Source organism: Drosophila mojavensis, unplaced genomic scaffold (genome assembly GCF_018153725.1).
Source record: "Drosophila mojavensis isolate 15081-1352.22 unplaced genomic scaffold, ASM1815372v1 contig_277, whole genome shotgun sequence".
NCBI lineage: Eukaryota > Metazoa > Arthropoda > Insecta > Diptera > Drosophilidae > Drosophila > Drosophila mojavensis.
The window spans coordinates 1,544,369-1,563,188 of record NW_025318822.1 but is presented as its reverse complement, the minus strand read 5'-3'; the positions used below and the strand labels follow the sequence as shown (position 1 = coordinate 1,563,188).

General features: G+C 40.9%; 1 protein-coding gene across 12 annotated transcripts in view; it reads left to right on the top strand.

Moving 5' to 3' along the window:
• LOC6574054 (tight junction protein ZO-1) overlaps positions 1–18,820 on the top strand; it is a 116,315-nt gene that overhangs the window by 87,506 nt on the left and 9,989 nt on the right. For 8 of the 12 annotated variants that reach the window (XM_044008268.1, XM_044008267.1, XM_044008269.1 and 5 more), the window contains 3 exons: positions 10,319–10,488; positions 13,470–15,026; positions 15,103–15,730. In XM_044008268.1, the coding sequence (XP_043864203.1) occupies positions 10,319–10,488; positions 13,470–15,026; positions 15,103–15,730 (2,355 nt within the window). Of the gene's footprint in view, positions 1–6,586; positions 6,689–7,722; positions 7,961–10,318; positions 10,489–13,469; positions 15,027–15,102; positions 15,731–16,858; positions 18,493–18,820 lie in introns of those variants that run through there. The other 4 variants (XM_044008276.1, XM_044008278.1, XM_044008271.1 and 1 more) reach the window with 3 other exon arrangements.

Sequence of the window (18,820 nt, the reverse complement as noted above, 5' to 3'; positions counted from 1 at the left end):
TCACGATTATTATTATTATTATTGATCGAGTGCCATAAAGATAATCGCATATGTGGGTTTCTCTAATAATCACAGCCACTTTGCTCCAGCAACAAGTCTTGTCTGCTTCTCTCCCCCTCTCTCTCGCTCTCTCTCTCTATCTGTAATTAAATGTCTGCTGTATGCAAATCGTTTAAATCCATTAAATTTATTATTATTGTGATTAAATGAAATGTCAATCGCAGTCCAGATAAACTTGTACACATTGATTTGCCTTAACAAGCAAATTCTAAATAATAATATTTATTTTTTATTTTTTATTAGATGCGAGAATGAAGACAAACTTTATTCTGCTTAGCATATTGCTTGAAATAAATAATAATCATTTATTAGATAAATATATTGAATTAGTTCTCTCAAATTCCTTTTTCTATTGATTCAGCAAGAAAATTTTGTGTAACTGATTTTTTATGATAAATAAAAAAAGTTATTCCGAAAGAATGGAGATTGTTTTAGATAATGAAAAGCTGGCCAGATTCTGGGCTCGTTTATATATATTATTCATATATTCATATACATTATGTTTGTTTTACATTATTAATATATTTAATATATTTATATTACTCATATATTCGTAAAACTTGTATGTTTTATATTATTGATATATCTCAACAAGAGCCATATAAAATTTGTATTTATAGCCTACTTATTGGTCGGCAACATGATTCCCTCTCTACACTGTGCCCATATTTATCTTCCATATGCTAGTACATTCTCAAAACATATGTATTATTCAGTAAACTTCAACTGGACAACGAACCACTGAAATGTGTCGCACTGGCATTTTCCATGTTTTATGGTGCATTTCAGATGCGGCATGTCATGTTGGCAGCCTGCTCCCATTTTCATTTCCTCTTTTTGTAGTCCTTTTGCCAACAGGCTTGGGCCGCTGTTGCTGTTTGCATTGGAAAATTACACACTCATTTGAAAAATGTTTACTTTTGCATAGGAGTGTGTACTAGAAACGTGTTCCGTTGCCCGGGGCCTGCATCCCGTTTCCTGTTTACATTGTGCCCATCCATTTCCATCTCTATCAGGTGGCACTCGACTGGAGTATGTGAGGTGTTTGCTCGGGATGCTCGTTGCATCGTTGCTCGTTGCTCATGTGCGTTGCACAACTCGTCGTGACAAGTGAAAGGATGTGCGGACACTTTTGAGTGAGTTTTTCATTTGTCCTGCCAACGCTAAGGCAAGCCACTCAGCTGTCTTCTAAGGGCAATGCCTGTGAAAGTTGTTGACATAGGCTTAAAGTTGCTTGCCAAAGTGCTGCAAAGCCGGGTTAATATAACATACTTGGGCATATATTAACGAGCCAATTGACTGGCCTAATGTGTTACTTATGTTACTTATGTAAACAGAAAAGTTCTTCAATATCAGAAACTTATTTGGATTAAATATTTGCCAAGAAAGTTAATTGAAGTTTTAAATTTAAATAAGACATTTATAATACTAAATTTACCTTAGCCAAACTTCATATATATCTATAGAAACATTTATGGACTCATGGACTCTCACTTCTCTCTCTCTGTCTGTCTCCCTATGTCTCTCTCTCTCTCTCTCTCTCTCTCTCTCTCTCTCTCTCTCTCGTAGCTCAATAAATCTTTTTTTAATCAGTTTCGAACTACTTCATCTACACATAATATGTTGCTCTTTCCACTATCATTTGGATTACTCATCACATTTCAAGAGCACTCGCACTTGGACCAGCCCTGGAGTAATCCTAGCTCAACTGCAGTCAGCTTGACCTTAAGAGTGATAAGTTGGAAATGCCATTACCTACTCTCTAGCTGAGGCCAATCTTTTGTTGCTTTCTAGGCAGCAGCGCAGTTGAGAGACCCGCACAGAGCCGACTTGAAGTACTTAAGGTACTTTGGCCGTGCCGCTGCACGCATGCGCACCATAACTCAAACACATGAGCCAGCAGACAGCAGACAGAGCGGACCGACCCGACAGACTCGACTTTAGGCTTTTCAATTTTCACTCGACTGCACTTGGAAATGTGACCCAGCAGCGTCGGCGGCGTTGGCCCCTTGACGCATGCCTCAGTGCGCAGTGTGGCATTTTTCTACAGCCATTTTTTTGTTATTTTGTATATATTTTTGTGGGTTCCTCTTTGCCTAATTTATGAAATCTGAAAATCTAGAGTTTGGTAGTTCAAGCACGTACCAAGCACGAAGTAGCAAACACTCGACACAGAAATGGGCATAGAAATTCTTTTCGAATGCCAACAAATGCCCAAATCGCTATCAACCCATTCTATCAGCACACACACACAGACATAGACACATGCTCACGCTTTAGATTTTTCCTTAAAAGCTCTTCGTTTTATGCATATTAGGCAGAAGGACCTCTCTGGCAGGACATAACATTAACACGTCGCGCCAGCATAAAGCTCATTAAATGCCATCAACATGGCCTGCAGCAGTGGCAGCCACAGCAGCCGCAGCTGCCACTCAGTCGCATCATTTGGCTGGCAACTTGCAACATGCAACATGCGACATGCGACATTTGCCTGCTGGCTGTTAGAGGACGTGCCAATCGACAATATGCTAATGCCGTCATTGAAATGCTCCACCCAAATCGCCTCACACACCCAAACTTATCCAATATCAGTTGACAAGCCCTGGCCCCCTTCCTCCCTTTGACTCCGACCTGTTAATCGTCACAGACAGACTCGTCTGTCATACGCGAGCGATGGAACACGGAAAACTCATCCTAGTCATAGTCCTTCTCCCTGCATTAGCGGCGAGACTTGTGTCCTGCCTGCCACCCATGTTAAGGCCATTGAAAAGGCAGGCAAAGTTTTGGTTGCTCTGCCTTCTCACCTGATGTGCATCAGTATATGTGGGCAATACCCCAAATATCACATTAGGGTGTATCAATCACGAAAGTTAATAAAAACAATAAATTACTTTCGCCAAACTTAAATAACAAATTAAATAATAGCTATCTTAACTTGTTTATTTCAATAGTAAACAATATAAAACATCCAAAAAATATATGTATAAATTTAGAAAACAATTATTTATGTAGATAATAGTCAACAAAATAACAAAAAAGGAATACATTATTTTTTATAAACACAGGTTTTTATTAATTTATTTTGTTTGCTTTCTAGTTGGGTTTCCATTGTGAAGAAAAAAATTAAATAAAGTGTTTGTTATTTGGTACAAGATAAAAAATAATTTCAATTTTTAATTATTTTTAATGTTAATAAAAAAAAAAGCGAAACAGTAAAATATACAAAAAAAAATCAACATTGAAATTAATTGACTATCTGTCTTAAATAATCATTTTAAATAAATAAATTTCGTGTCATGCAAACAATTTATGTTTTATATATCGAAAATATTTGCAGATAAATAATCCAAATTTTATGCAAGCATTTATCTTCGCAAACTGTTTACTTTTGCACTTTGACAATGATTTAATATAAAGGAAAGAGCAGCAGTGAGAGAGAGAGAGAGAACGAGAGAGAGCGAGAGAGATGAGCAACTTTTGGCATTTAGCAAACACAACTTTGTGCCAACTTTTTGTACTCAGTGTTCGTGTGGAAAACGGGCGTATCCATATTGCAGTTTACAATTTTTACTGGACATTTTTAACACAGAAAGTTGAATTTATTAAAGATTTATATATTCGGCAAAATTATTTTGATAATGAAAGACAGCAAATATAACTAACCAGTTTCTTGGAACTGATTTGAAAACAGAGAATCTGAAAGTTAGCAGCCCTTGCGCATGTTGTTCTAAAAAAGCGTTTAAATAGTTCGATTCGATTGAACAACCCTCGAGAGAGGAGGCAACCATTTGCACACGAAATATTAACGGTTGATTGCATTTTAGTGTTGTGCGCCAAAGTCAATTGTTTATCAATTGGTCCGCATGGAAACAAGCACTTCCTCCCAGGCTATGTCAACTTCTATGTTGGTGTGTGTGTGCCTGTGGAACGTGTTGCATTGATTGTAATCCACTGTTGTGCATGTCTAGACATGCTCGTGCTTAAACGTGTTGCTACCTGCGAGGGCAAAGCCAAAGTTTCCCTAGGGCTGAAAGATCTTTTTATTGTTCGTGTTGTTGTTGTGTGTGTGTGTTTTTTTTCTGGTACCTACCTAGGGCGTCTCCTTGAAAATGCCTGGGAACACCGTACAGCCACTAAAACGAAATAGATTAAAAAATCATTAGAATGTTGATAAATTGCATTGCGCGAAGACGATAAACACCGACAGAACGAACGAACGAACAGAAAAGGTTAAATCTCGGCAGGAGGTGTTGGGCAAATTAAATATGTAGATCATTTAAAGAGCGCGCTTCCAGCTTGGGTGCGGCACATCTATGATTGGGCGAATGCTCATGTAAAGACTTCGACTGACCTCACACATTTTGAAGATAACATTGCTCTCTTTCATTCACAAGAGTTCAGATCTGTATAACCTCTATGAAATGGGTATGAAGTATAGAAATAAATTAGTAACATTTTAAATAATGTTTATATACTTTGTGTTGGTACTAAAAGATAGGAGGAAGAGGAGGAGATAGGAGGTACATATGGATGTAAAATTTTGGGGTGAAGCTGATGTTGAGTAAATATAAAAATTAAAAAAAAAATAAATAAATATTTTATACATATACATACATATATAATTAATTACATATAAATCATATCAACTTTACATATTATATTATATTATATTATATATAATATACATACATACATATGATATATGTTATTTACATAGAGAGAGAGAGAGTATCTAAGCTTCAACAATCATTAAATCCTGCTTTGTGAATGAATCGCACAGCAAACTCAATATCCATTAATGCAATTCAATATTCACAATTCCGACAATATTTGCCCATTGTTTTAGCCGTCTGACTGTCAGTCTAAATGTGTGAGCGCATGTGTGTGTGTGTCTGTGCTTGTCTGAGCATTGTTTTTATTTTTGGTATGAAAACAAACGCTTTATTGAACCCTGCTTCACACCAACATCGATGTACAGCAACAACAAGAAGAACTACAATAATATGAAATTGTACTTTATAGAAATTCCAGAGTCTCGCTTTACTCATTGTTAGCACAATAGTTGATATTGGCATAGGAGCTGGCATCGAGTCGCTTACATTTTACATGAAAAGCATATCGCCGTCGTCGTTGTCATCGTTGTCGATGTCGTTTGTGTTGATGGAGTAGCTCCATTTAGGAGTGGCAACTGGCTTCACGATTTGCTTTTCATTTCGCATAAATAACAGCGGCTGTCAGTTGCAGTCGCTGTCAGCGAGCCCCCATTGCTGATGATGACAATGATCATGATGATGATGATGATGGTGACGACTGTCAAGAGCTAGGAAATGAATATCTCTGCATATTTTGTACTCACACACACACATATACAAAGCCTCACTGGGGCTTTAATTCATGAAAGTTTTGCATAGTTTGCACATTTTCCTTTGGCGTCTAGAATTTAATTCATGGAATGCTCTGCTCTAGCTCTGCTTACTTCACACAGACACAAACACACACTCACTCACACTCATGTATACAGAGTGTGCAATTGCAGTTGCTATTCTCTTGTTCTCTCGTAATGGAGATCTTGAGCTTTGTCTGGTTGTCACTTGAAGCGTTTAATAAGCACTCGCTTGATTGAATTAAGATGCCATTGTGCCTGGGATCGGTGGGGGCGTTTAATTGAATTGAAGTTGCCATTTAATGCGCATCAAGCTGTGAACTTTTCAACTTTTGACTCCTCAAGTGCTTGACATGTAATCTCAGAAGTACTTACATGCATACATATACAATTACGTATTTACATATTACACATGCATATGTATGTATGTATGTATCTTTTTCATTTGTATGCATGTGTGGATTATAAGCACAGTAGAAGAGTCAATAAACTACATTTCACTTTGTGATGAAACTAAATATTTCAACAACTACAATTGCGAGAAAGAGGAAGCATCATAAAACTGGCTCAGCTATTTTTTGCTGTGTTTCTTCGTGATTTCACAAGGAACTTCTTTTTCAAAAACATTCCTTGTGAATTCCAAACGCGTAGCCATATAAGTTCCACATGACATTAGGTTCCACAGCACGTCAGGCAAACAAGCGGAGCATCTCTTTCATACACACTTTTATCAAATATCGCTGTTTACTTTCGTCGGTTTGTTTACATTTTTGTCTTCGCTGCCGCTTTCCGGCCTCAATGGAAGCCACACACACAACGGGCACACAAGCATAAAGAGAGACACTCACGCACGCACACACATGCAATAGCTTCCACACACACACATATACACCGATAGCAATGCAACTATAGATAGGGCAGCAGCCAACAACTTCGCCAAATACGTTTCGAGTCCGAGCAGCAGCAGCAGCGGCTACTGCACGCCGCTCGCTTTGTCTTCGCCTTTATTCTCTTGTTTGTTTTGTGCTGTGCCTTCGTCATCGTCGTCTGTTTCTGTGGCTGCGCCTCGGCTCGTTTCGCTCTCCGGTTTTGGATCTTGTGACTCTCGGTCGTCGGCGACTGCCATCCACAATTGTAAAATAGTTTCGAAGCGTGTTTCAAGCCGTCAACGTCAACGTTTGCCGCGAGCGGACTGCGACGGCGCGATTGACAACGACGCGAAGTATCTCTCTAAGATACTACATAGTACGTACAAGAGCGCATACCTGACCTCCTCTGTGAAATGTAAATGTTAATTAGTTGGCCAGCTGCCCAAATAGCAACTCCAACCAATCCATATAGAAATGCTAATGCCAATCGAAAGGCTAACCCACTGATTCACTGAGCCACTCGTCTCGCTCCCGCTTGCATTGCGCCAGTGTCTAGTGTCCAGTACCCAGTGCCCAGTGAAGCGCAGCTGCAAGGCGCAAGCATTTCACTTTCGGTGCATCCAACAGTTACAACGTTACATGCTGCAATTGCGCTCCAAATTTGCAGCTGCTTGGTCATTGGCTTCTTCGCTTGCGCGTAGAGGGTCGCGGGGGTAACAATGCGATTGCTTTCAGCAATTGTTTGGCGCTGACTGCGATCGCAGTTGAGATACTTTCGACAGTGATGTATCTTAAAGTGCGTGTGTCAAGCAATTTGCGTGTAAATTCGTGTGTGCGTGTTAATTAAAGCCACCTTGCCTGGTCACAAAATAACACCCCTAAAACGCAAAAACAAATTAATAAATGCCAAAAAAAAAGAAAAATAAAATAAGTAAATTATGTTAAACAGCCGCCGACAACGCCAACAATTCACTTCGCATCTGTGCGCTACCGGATGACGCGTATTGATAGATATTCGCCATAAAGTGGAAAGAAATACAACAATATGCAAATTCGGTCCGCTTAGCCGGCTGCCATATGCTGCTAGAAATTCCTCAATAAATTTCGACTGGAAACTCAAATCTGAGCCGAGCTGCAGCTAAACTCAAGTTTATTTATAAACCATTAGCTCAGTGCCAAAGTGCAATTAATTATGCAACATTTTTCAAGTAAATAACAATTGAAAGTGACATCAGCTGCGATTCGCACTCTTCACAATTTAATTCGATTTCATTATTTACCTTTTTTCTCCATTTTTTTTTTCGTTATTACTTTTATTTATAACTCGTTGTGAGCTTGGCATATTTTTGTATTCCTTTTTATTTTGCTTTATGTCTTGAAGTGTTTTCATATCTTGGCTTTTATCGTTAGGCAAACTAGTGAAACATAAGTTCGAAGAAACAAAAAAAATAATAAAATAAAATAAAAACAACATTTAAATATGTCGTACAATTGAATTAAATGCTAAACTTAATTGCTTTGACTGGCTCAAAGTTCGTACGCTGTATGAGAAACAATTTCATTTTCATTTAACAACATTCAACAAACAACATCAACACGAAACATTGTAACAATGAAGTTTCCGGATTATGTGCCTAACAACATGTTGGTAAGCAACAACAAGTGTTTTGCCCTAGGGTGTGTCTATCTATCTCTCTCTCTCTCTCCTTCTGTCTGCCGGCGTAGTTTTTCCTTATAATCGTTGGGCAGCGTTAAATGCTCTATAAATCAAGTTGTTACGACTTAAATTATGAATAAATCCCAGCTTTACACAGATAAACCATCTAAATTGGATGACAAAGAAATATTTTTTATGAAGGCTAACTTACATAAAACTTGACGCTTTGGAATTTCTCAAGTGCTCCAAACAGGTAGAACTCCCTACTTAAATGCCAAGCATTCAAAAAAATCGTCATTATCTTATGGGAAGTTAAAAGCGGTTTTCCGTACATAGTTGCTCAATGTGAACATTTTGATTACGTTCTTGATTTCTGATTAAATATTGGGTCATTGTAACGAAGGTATTCAGAATATTTGAATTTGTAATTTGGTATGCCTTATATACCTTGTGTATTGTTTCTGAGTGTTTTTTATAGATGTTTTAACATATTTTGAAAGATTTCTGTTTCTTCTCAAATTGTTTTTATCTTTTTAAAGTTTAATCAATCTGTATTTTTAAAGATCATTGTCATTATATACAAGTAGTATATTTATTTATATATAGTATTTATGCCAGTAAATATCAATTGTTTATTCAGTTTATTTTTTTAACACAATGCTCATTAGAGCAGTGTTTCAACTCGACATGCATATCATATGTGTGAGATAAACAGAGAGTTGTATGCGCTCCACGCTGCCCGCCCAATTAAATTCCGAACATAAACAATAAAAACTACAAAGAAAGTCTAATTCGCAGCCGTTCAAGTTTTCCGCACGCCTTCATTTCGGAGCACATCATTAAACTTCAGGCTAATTTCACTTGCAATTAACTTAATTATAATTTTATCGCCCGCTCCGTTTGGAGCGGAACTCGGTCACCATGTGTGCTCCGTACACCTATATAAATCTTTTGTTTAATGTCTCAGTCAAGCGGAGCATAACATAAAGAAAACCCAAAGCCAGATGAAAAATATGAAAAAATACAAAATTTACAACAAATGCGTCTCATGCTAATTCAAGGATGGGTCCCGTTGTAGGGGGAGCTTAGCCTATGATTTCTACACCTGCAAACGTGTAAAAAATAAATATTTATAACTTTTGCCCACGCATGCACAACAAATTCTTCTCCATTTTTTTTTAGTTGATTTTTTATATATGGCTTCAGGTCTTTTATTTTTAATTTAGGCACACGTCGCGCACAGCCCACGTGGAATTTATATAATTTTTTTTTTTTTTAGTTTGGTTTGGATGCGTCGCGTCTACTCGTAACACCATTTATTTCTTGGCGCCCACCTCAGAGGCTTGTGCACGGCTTTCGCTTTGCTCGGAATGGGGGATTGGCTCTGCGGCAAGTCTGGGGGTCTCTGAATTGAGTGCTATGATTCACAGCGAATGCAACTGTTTGGGATTTATATTTTTAATTGATTTGATTGGATTTGTCTACTGATTGAGATATAATTAAGCGCGCACAAACAACTTGCTGATGGACTTCAGGGTTGAGGTTCGCATATCGAATCGACAGAAGGAATTGAACAAAACAGAACGCAGTGAAAGTAAATTAGATTTACGAGTCGTAGAACGGAAAAAATCAATTAATTGCCAGTGACAGAAATATTTTAAAGATATTTCTTGTACAATACCTGAGTTGAAATGAGTATATATATATAGTGTGTCTGCCTGGATGCATTAAGAAATCAGCAATCAGATATTTCACTTGAGTTAATACACCTGAATTTCCATGCAGCGAAAGTCGAGAATTCTTTAAATTAGATTGTCAATTGATGTTGACTTGGTGAAAGTCTTTTAGCCAGCAGTTGATCTCAACTTCTGTATTTAACTGGATATGACTTGTTGCTTTTCTAGCCACACTTACTCATTCATAACGTTATCGCACTTACTGCGAAAGCTATAAAAATATTTACTATTATCACTTTTATTTTTGTTGTTGTAGTTTTTCTATTAGCCATAAAATGTGCTGGGGCATAAAATTGGAAAATGCTTTGACTGGGGGCTAAGGCAAGTGTAGTTCGTATGTAAATTGTAAAACGGAAGTCACATTTCTGTGCACTTCCGCCTCGTTGCAATGATGGGCGCCCATCCTTAACAAATTTCAATTAAAATATATTGAAATAAATTGAAGAAAAAAACACAAACTAAAAAGAGAGAGAGAAATGTGAAGAGTTGTATGCAAATGGTCGTCTCTTTTACATTCACACACACACACACACTAATCAGATATTTTTATATATGCATTTTTATTTCATTACAATACCTTTTCAATGTATTCTCTTTTCTGTGTTGTTTGCAGGGCGATCGCACCACATGGGAGTATCACACAGTTTCGGTGACTCGAGTGCCCGGCTACGGGTTTGGCATTGCCGTTTCCGGTGGACGTGATAATCCCCACTTCGCCAACGGCGATCCCTCGATTGCAGTCAGCGATGTGCTCAAAGGTGGACCAGCCGAGGATCGTTTGCAGTAAGTACAACCACAACTACTAATATGTGTATGCATATTATGAAAACTGTTCGTCAACCTCAAGCAACGACTCCCCAGAGCCCAAAGTGACTTGGCAAATATCGTGTACAACGTGCAGAGCCATCCAGCTGCTGTTAATTATGTACGACAAAATAATAATTCTGATTCCGATTCTGCGTCTGATGTGTCAGCTGTTGTCGCTGTCGAGACAGGAAACTAATTGTTGTGTTTGAAATGCTTAACATGCTGTTTCTTTGCTTTTTTAATGTGCCCCCATAAGATGGTACTCTCACGATCTCAATTCCATTTTAGTCTTTGTTTAGCGCAAACAAACTCCAACTTTGCGCTTCCTATTCGGCGAGCTCTTATCGAAATTCGTTCAGCTCAGTCAGAGGCGAAGTTTGTTTTTGGTATTTTTTTTTATTAAGATGGAATATCCATATAATACTGGAATATACTATATAATACTGAAAAATAAAATACATATATATATAATAATAGATAATTGAAATTTCATAACTGGTTTTATGAAGCGTTGCCTTATAGACCCTATAGTCTTCAATTCAAAAATATAGCAAACTCTGAAATCATTCCTTACTTTAAATTAACCAACAAATCTGATTTAAATTGTTAATCCAAAGACTCTAGACCAAAAATGTGTGTACTTATTTAAAACGCATTTCCTCTTTTTCACTCTTTTCATTGATCGTTCGTTGAGTCTTTGAGCTGAAGCAAACCCCTTTACTATAGAAATATCCAATTTAATATGCTCAGCACGCTCTGACAGCCTGAGTTCATAAGTCCGGCTATTGACAGAGCATCACATCTGACATCGTTAATCTTGTGCTTAGAACTTTAAATAAAACCAAAAGAGCAGAGAGAATTTCCAAAAAGAAAAAAAAAAGGTAAATGCCTGAAAACTTCAGATCACGTAGCTGGAGCCTTTGTATAATTAAACCAACGCCTCGAATATGCTGGGCTGGGGCACATCTCCTCGGCGGCAGCGAGCGCTGCTGATAATAAAAATTCCAAAGCGTTTTTCAATAGATGCGGAGCAACCTACCCAATGCCATTTCGTGCTCGTGTGATTAAAAACTTGTCATAATCTTTTTTCCAAAGAAACTATTTACACTGCAGCGAACAATTTGAGTTTGTCTACCTGGCAGGCGGACGGACGGATAAATAGATAGACAGACAGCCAGCCAGCCAGCCAGCCAGCCAACCAGCTGGCAATTTCAAAAGGAAAATGAAAAATCCCAAGAATAGAGCTGGAAAATATTTGTGCGGCGGCGACAAGTGTAAATTAGCTGCAACATAAAAGGCCGCCCGGCCGGCTCGACGGCTGACTGTCAAGGCAACTGAGCTGGGCTGGGCTGGGCTGCCAAAAGCATGTGAGCCCAGTTGGATAAAAGCTGTAGCTGAAGTCGAAGTTTCACTGTTATTTCAAGCGGAATGTTTGCCCAGCAAATACCTGGGCAGCGCTTCGCTATATCTGCTTGTTGCCTCCTCTTCTTCAACTACTTTTTTCGTTTGCCGCATATTTGAGCAGCTTAATTGCTTAGCTGAAGGCTAGCCGGAATGTCAACGGAAAGTAAAATGCGGCACAGATACTCCAGCTGGGCTCTGCATCGGCATCGGCGGCTCATGCGCTCTTAGACATGTTAATTATGTCGGCGCAGACATGCAATTTCCAGCATTATCATTATCACACACACACACACACACTGACATATCTATGTATATAGGTTTGCACATTTATCTATAGTCATGTACTATTTAGTTTATTTTTACATTTTCCGCGTCATCCTCTTATGTTCCGTTCCAAGAACAGTTTGCAATTGCTGAACAGGTATAGAACTGAATTACGTTATATACACATATCTTTATATATATATACTTATATAGCTGGGCCCGCATAGTGCTATTGAAGTACGGAAGCCGCTTAGCTGCCCCTATATCACTCTCCCTCTCTCCTTCTCTCTCTCTCTCACTCACTCTCTGTCTCTGTTCTCGTGCTCGTTTCGCCGCTGCGGCTCATTTCACGCTCTATTCTATCCCCTTGTGTCTCGCGTCAAGTTGGGCACAGACAATTGGCTGTCTATTAGCGTATGACTCCGATCCGTGCACAACCTGATTTCTCTCTATGGCCAGCATGTAACCAGATATTTAAGTATTTACCATTGACGATCTCGCTACGGTCTACACTCTCTTGGCCTTTTATGCTTTAGAGCGCTTTAGCAGCTCTTGCTACTGTGTGTATTTCGTTAATTATTGCTGCTAGACTAATGATTGTATAAATTTCCATTTCCACTTCAAAGTTCCAATAGAACAAGGTCGCCTCCCAATGACCCGCATCGGTGTGCAGTGGCACAAAACCGATTATCGAAGTCCGGTCACGACGTGGACCTGAGCTGGTCCATAGGTTTGACATATATTTCACTTACAATCATAATAGCTTGAGCCACGACTCTATAAATTTTAATTACCTTAATATACATATACCAGTCAGTTGTTAATAATAATACAAAAATAAATAAATATATGAGATATACATTTAGAATTTTGTATGATCTACGGCTCTATGGTTAATGTTATATTATATATGAACTGAGATGATAAATAATACGTAATTTATGATTTTGTGTTAGTTTAAGAAACTGTGAAGAAAAATATCTGTGACATGATCTTACCTAGATTTTTAAAGTTGAAGTTAAAGTGTTTTCACTGTAATCGCTTCATATAATCGTTGATCTGTAGATAAATATAATATAATACTCATTATATTATGAGAATAGCTATAGGGCATTGTATTTATCTATACATCGAATGATATTGCATAATAAAATAATACAATTTAATGACTATTAAAATTAATTAAATGCATTTTCATGTTTCTCGCGATTTCCACTGCCTTTTATATATATTTATCATAATTTTAACAACCTTCTCTCTCTCTCTCTCTGTCTCACTCCCACTTTTAGTGTAAATGATCGCATCATCACAGTCAATGGCGTCTCGCTGGAGAATGTGGAATATGCCACGGCTGTGCAGGTGCTGCGCGACAGCGGCAATACGGTCACACTGGTCGTAAAGCGCCGCGTGCCACTGAATGTGGCAGCAACGAATCCCGCACAGCATCAGCACTCGCACAGCATGAGCTCCGTGGGCCTGGGCCTGACCAATGGCAATGGCAGTGGCTTAGTGGGCAGCCAGGCGCCCAGCGCCGCGATGTCCAGCATGAGCCAGCCGAACTCGCTGAACTCGTCGCTGGTGCAGAACGGGAGCGGGAGCGGCGCACAGCCCATCAAGGTGACGCTGAGCAAGGGCAGCAAGAAGGACGACTATGGCATTGTGCTGGGCTGCCGGCTGTTCGTCAAGGAGATCTCGACGAAGGCGCGCGATCAGCTGACGGCGAACGGCTACTCGCTGCAGGAGGGCGACGTCATAACACGCATTCATAACACGAACTGCGCGGACACCATGAGCCTGAAGGAGGCCAAGAAGATCATCGACGGCTGCAAGGAACGGCTCAATTTAGTCGTGCTGCGGGACATCACCAACCAGGCGGTGGTCAATCAGCTGAACAACTCGGGCCATCAGCAAGCCAATGCGAATCTGTATGCCACGCACCAGGCACAGGTGTCCGGCTGCAGCAATAATCTGGATGACGCCTATCTGCCCGGTGGCGCCAGCTACTCCTCACAGAATCTCTACGTGCAACCGCCGACGCGCACCTCCAACGGACCCAGCATCAATGGCAACGGCCTCAGCGAGGAGAAGAGTAACCTCACGCCGCGTGGACGCTCCCGTGGCCCGCTCATGGACGGCGTCTCACTGCAGCAGCTGGACCGCCCTGTGACGCCCACTAACGGCGGACGTGGGCGTGTGGATGAGCCACCGAGGCCACCACCGCCGCGTGCCGCCCAGGAGGACTTTTATAGCTCGCGACGCCAGCTGTACGAGGAGCGCCAGAGTGCCGAGCCGCGATTCATCTCATTCCAGAAGGAGGGCAGCGTCGGCATTCGGCTGACGGGCGGCAATGAGGCGGGCATCTTCGTGACCGCCGTGCAGCCCGGCTCACCAGCGTCGCTCCAAGGCTTAATGCCTGGCGACAAGATACTCAAAGTGAACGACATGGACATGCATGGAGTGACGCGCGAGGAGGCGGTGCTGTTCCTGCTCAGCCTGCAGGATCGCATCGATCTGATAGTGCAGTACTGCAAGGAGGAGTACGACGAGGTGGTGACCAATCAGCGCGGCGACTCCTTCCACATCAAGACCCACTTCCACTGCGACAACCCCTCCAAGGGCGAGATGGCCTTCAAGGCGGGCGACGTGTTCCGTGTGATCGATACGCTCCACAACGGCGTCGTCGGCTCGTGGCAGGTGCTGAAGATCGGCCGCGGCCACCAGGAAATGCAGCGCGGTGTCATACCCAACAAGTCCCGGGCCGAGGAGCTGGCTACGGCTCAATTCAATGCCACCAAAAAAGAGATGAATGCCAATGAATCACGCGGCAATTTCTTCAGACGACGTCGGTAAGTCTCCAAATGTCATTACTCCTAAGGATGATTCCTCTCTAATATGTGAGTCTCTTTTTTTATCTCTTGCTAGCTCCACACATCGCCGCTCCAAGAGCCTCTCGCGCGAGAACTGGGACGATGTCGTCTTCTCGGACAGCATTTCCAAGTTTCCCGCTTACGAACGCGTCGTGCTGCGCCATCCCGGCTTCGTGCGACCCCTCGTGCTGTTCGGTCCCGTCTCCGACCTGGCCAGAGAGAAGCTAGCCAAAGACTATCCCGACAAGTTCTGCACCCCGCTGCAGGATGACGACAAGACCAGCAACGGCAACGGCAGCAGCAGCGCCAACGGCAGCGGCAACAGCAAGTGCCGCATCGTCCGGCTCTCGCACATACGCGACATCATGGACCGCGGCAAGCATGCGCTGCTGGACATAACGCCCAACGCGGTGGACCGCCTCAACTATGCACAATTCTATCCCATTGTCATATTCCTGAAGACCGACAGCAAGCACGTGATCAAGCAGCTGCGCCACGGCCTGCCCAAGGCGGCGCACAAGAGCTCCAAGAAGCTGCTCGAGCAGTGCCAGAAGTTGGACCGCGTCTGGTCGCACATCTTCAGCACGCAGCTGGTGCTGAACGACGAGGAGTCCTGGTACCGCAAGCTGCGCGACTCGATCGATCTGCAGCAGAGCGGCGCCGTCTGGATGTCCGAGTCTAAGGTGAGTTCGATTTTCCAATTCCACTCAACTCAGTGCATCAACAACTTGAACTTGAACTTGTTGTTTGCTGTCTAGTGTCTTGTGTACACGTAGTGCCTAGCCTAGTTATAAGTTCAGTAGCATTCATAGTGTCGATGTCGATGTCGTTGTCGTGAAACTCTAATCATATTTACATACTTACGTAACTTGATAACAGTAACTACTTACGACGTAACTTGATATGAGTGAGCATGTCGACGCTGGTGATGGAGCTCATGCAAGAAATGCTTTCCAATTAGACTGTGTTAGGCTTTAAGACTTGCTGAAGCTGAAAATATTATTTTATGAGAAGAAAAGAAGTAAAAGAATACATATATATGTTTTTGTGTTTACTTTTTCTTATTTCTTTAAATTGATTTAATTAAATATACATAAAATGTTTAATCATAATAGGAATTCAGACTATTATTATGACGTGGTGTAGTTTCAAAAACTTTGAATTAGGGAACAATTTTGCATATTATTTTCAATTGAAATTGAGCATTTTATTTTATTATTTTTTTTTACAATTGGACTTCAGATTAAATATATAGTTTCGATAAACTGTGAAATAAATAAATAGGAAAATAGGGAAATTTAAATTAAGCAAACCTGAGTTAAAAGTTATTTTTCTTTAGTTTCCCACTTTACGTCTATTTTTTAAGCATATCGAGAATAATTTACACAATCCAAACATTTGTTATAATAGTCGTAGATATAGGAAAACAATTTTAATTTAAAAATCTACAGTACAGTAATCTCTCGGAAAGTATAACGCCTCAGTTGACTCTTTTGAAGTACGCAAATAATTTTGCATATATTTTTAGTTTGAATAGAATTGAATTTCCGAGAGATCACTGTAATGTTGTCCCGCACACAGACACAAGCTTAGCTAACTTAAACTCTACTTTAACTAATTTGTATTTATTTAAAATAACTCTTTGATTCTTTTTCTACAACTGGTTATGGTCAATATTTCTAATTTGATTTTCTAACATTTTTTCCCCCTCTTGAAACACAAACACAAACCAAACACCTCATATGCCCTACCTCTGACACATTCATGACTGTACAATGTTGAATAACCCTCCACCCGTGTGTGGGAAGCAGCTTCCCGAGTCCCCCACTGAAATGCTATTCCCCCCCTACATTGCTCAGCCCTGCAAGCTAGCTTGCTGTCGCCCCACTTCGGTCTCGGTGCCGCGCTACAATCCGGCTAGGCTTAGGCGCAGCTCCTTCTCGCTAATACCCCTTAACGATTGCACGCTAACACCGCCGCCACGCCCCCCGCCCATTGGCTACGATCCCGGGCAGTATATGCACGGCAGCTTCGAGCCGCACAGTCGCCAGTCCTACAACATGGCGCCCATTCTGAAGCCCGCCTCCTCCATGCCGGGCAGCAATGGCCACCTGCTGGATGGCGGCGGCATTGATGGCGCCTCAGTCAATGAGGACGCCGCCTCTCTCTCTCAGTACCACAGCTCGCAGCCCAACTTGCTGAGCAGCAGCAGCAACAACAGCTATCACTATCACCTGAACAGCAATGCAGCGCGATCGGCTGCAGCCGCCCTCCACAGCGAGCGCAGCGGCCAACGTGCCTCGGCAGCTGCCGCCTGTCTGGGTCGCCGTGCCGTCTCCATAGAGCGACGCACCACGCCCTACTACTACCACGAGCTGTTGCAGAAAAACGTATTCGATTCGAGTCTCAATCTGCTGCAGGAGAAGGAGAAGAACAGCAACCTGAAGCTCGACTCGACGGCCAGCTCGTCCACCAAGACGCTGCCTGGCAGCAGCCTGGCCGCTGTGGGCGGCAAGCAGGGCGGCTCGCTGCCCGTTGCCAAGCCACAGCAGCGGCTGGCCAGCAGCAGCAGCAGCAGTGCCAAATTGGCAGCGGCCTATGGTAGCTTCGCCTCGACGAGCGATCTGCTGAGCAATGGCAACAGCAGCAGCGCCGGCACCTTGGTCGACGATGGGGCGCTGGAGGAGGCGGGCTTTGGGGTAACGCCAGCTGCTAGATCTTTAAACTTGGCCTTCAATAATCTATCCAATCAGATAGCCAATTTGAATAACTTGAATAGCAATAGCAACAACAACAACAGCAATAGCAACAATAATAACAACAACAATGCTGACAACAACAACAACAACAACAATAATAATAATGTGGGCCGCAGCAACGAGTGCATTGCATGAGAAAAGAAAAACAAATACATATGAATCTAGTTGCCATTGCATGTAGTTGTTTTTTATTACTAAATATAATTTACACAATGAATGTATCTTTTATCTGTGTATGTATGTGTGTGTGTGTTTGTACATATGTGTGTAGCTAGAGCATGTTCTAAATGTTGAAACTGTCACCACAAAACCCATTCCACATCAGCACACAGCTAAACCTATATTTACATACATATATCTATATATACATACATATATTAATATATATCACATCTATTTGTATCTTCATAATCTTAGCTTAAGTCTATGCAAAAAGAATCGCTCACTTTATAGCTAGAGTAGAGTGAGGTATATCTTTAGCTAAACCATATACCAAATATTTGATATCAAGTTGCTAACTAAATGTTAATCGTTTTCATTTGTTTCTTTTATTTACATACAAACCAAAAATATATACAATATATCATCATGGTCATTTCCTGCTTAATCATCCCGTTACACACGATGCATATTAATCAAAAAATTAAAAAAAAAAATCCCAAAACAAATAAAATTACCAAAAATCCTCAACACAACATCAAAAATTATCAACAAAAATAACCGAAATACTCAACAAATTGTCCTCGTCCAAAACTAAAAAAAAAATCTACTATATATTATTATCTTGTGTTCGTCCAACAAAAAAAAACAAAAAACAAAAAAAAAAACAAACAAATATTATTATTATGTATTCAATATGCTTGGCAATTCGTACGAATTTCAATCAATCGATCAATCATAATTTGTTATGTTTCATTTACGTTTCTTGTTGCTGTTTTACAATCAAAAAACGACACAAAACGTTGGTTGCTATTTCCCAATTGCCGATTACCGATAACCGATAACACTTTGAAT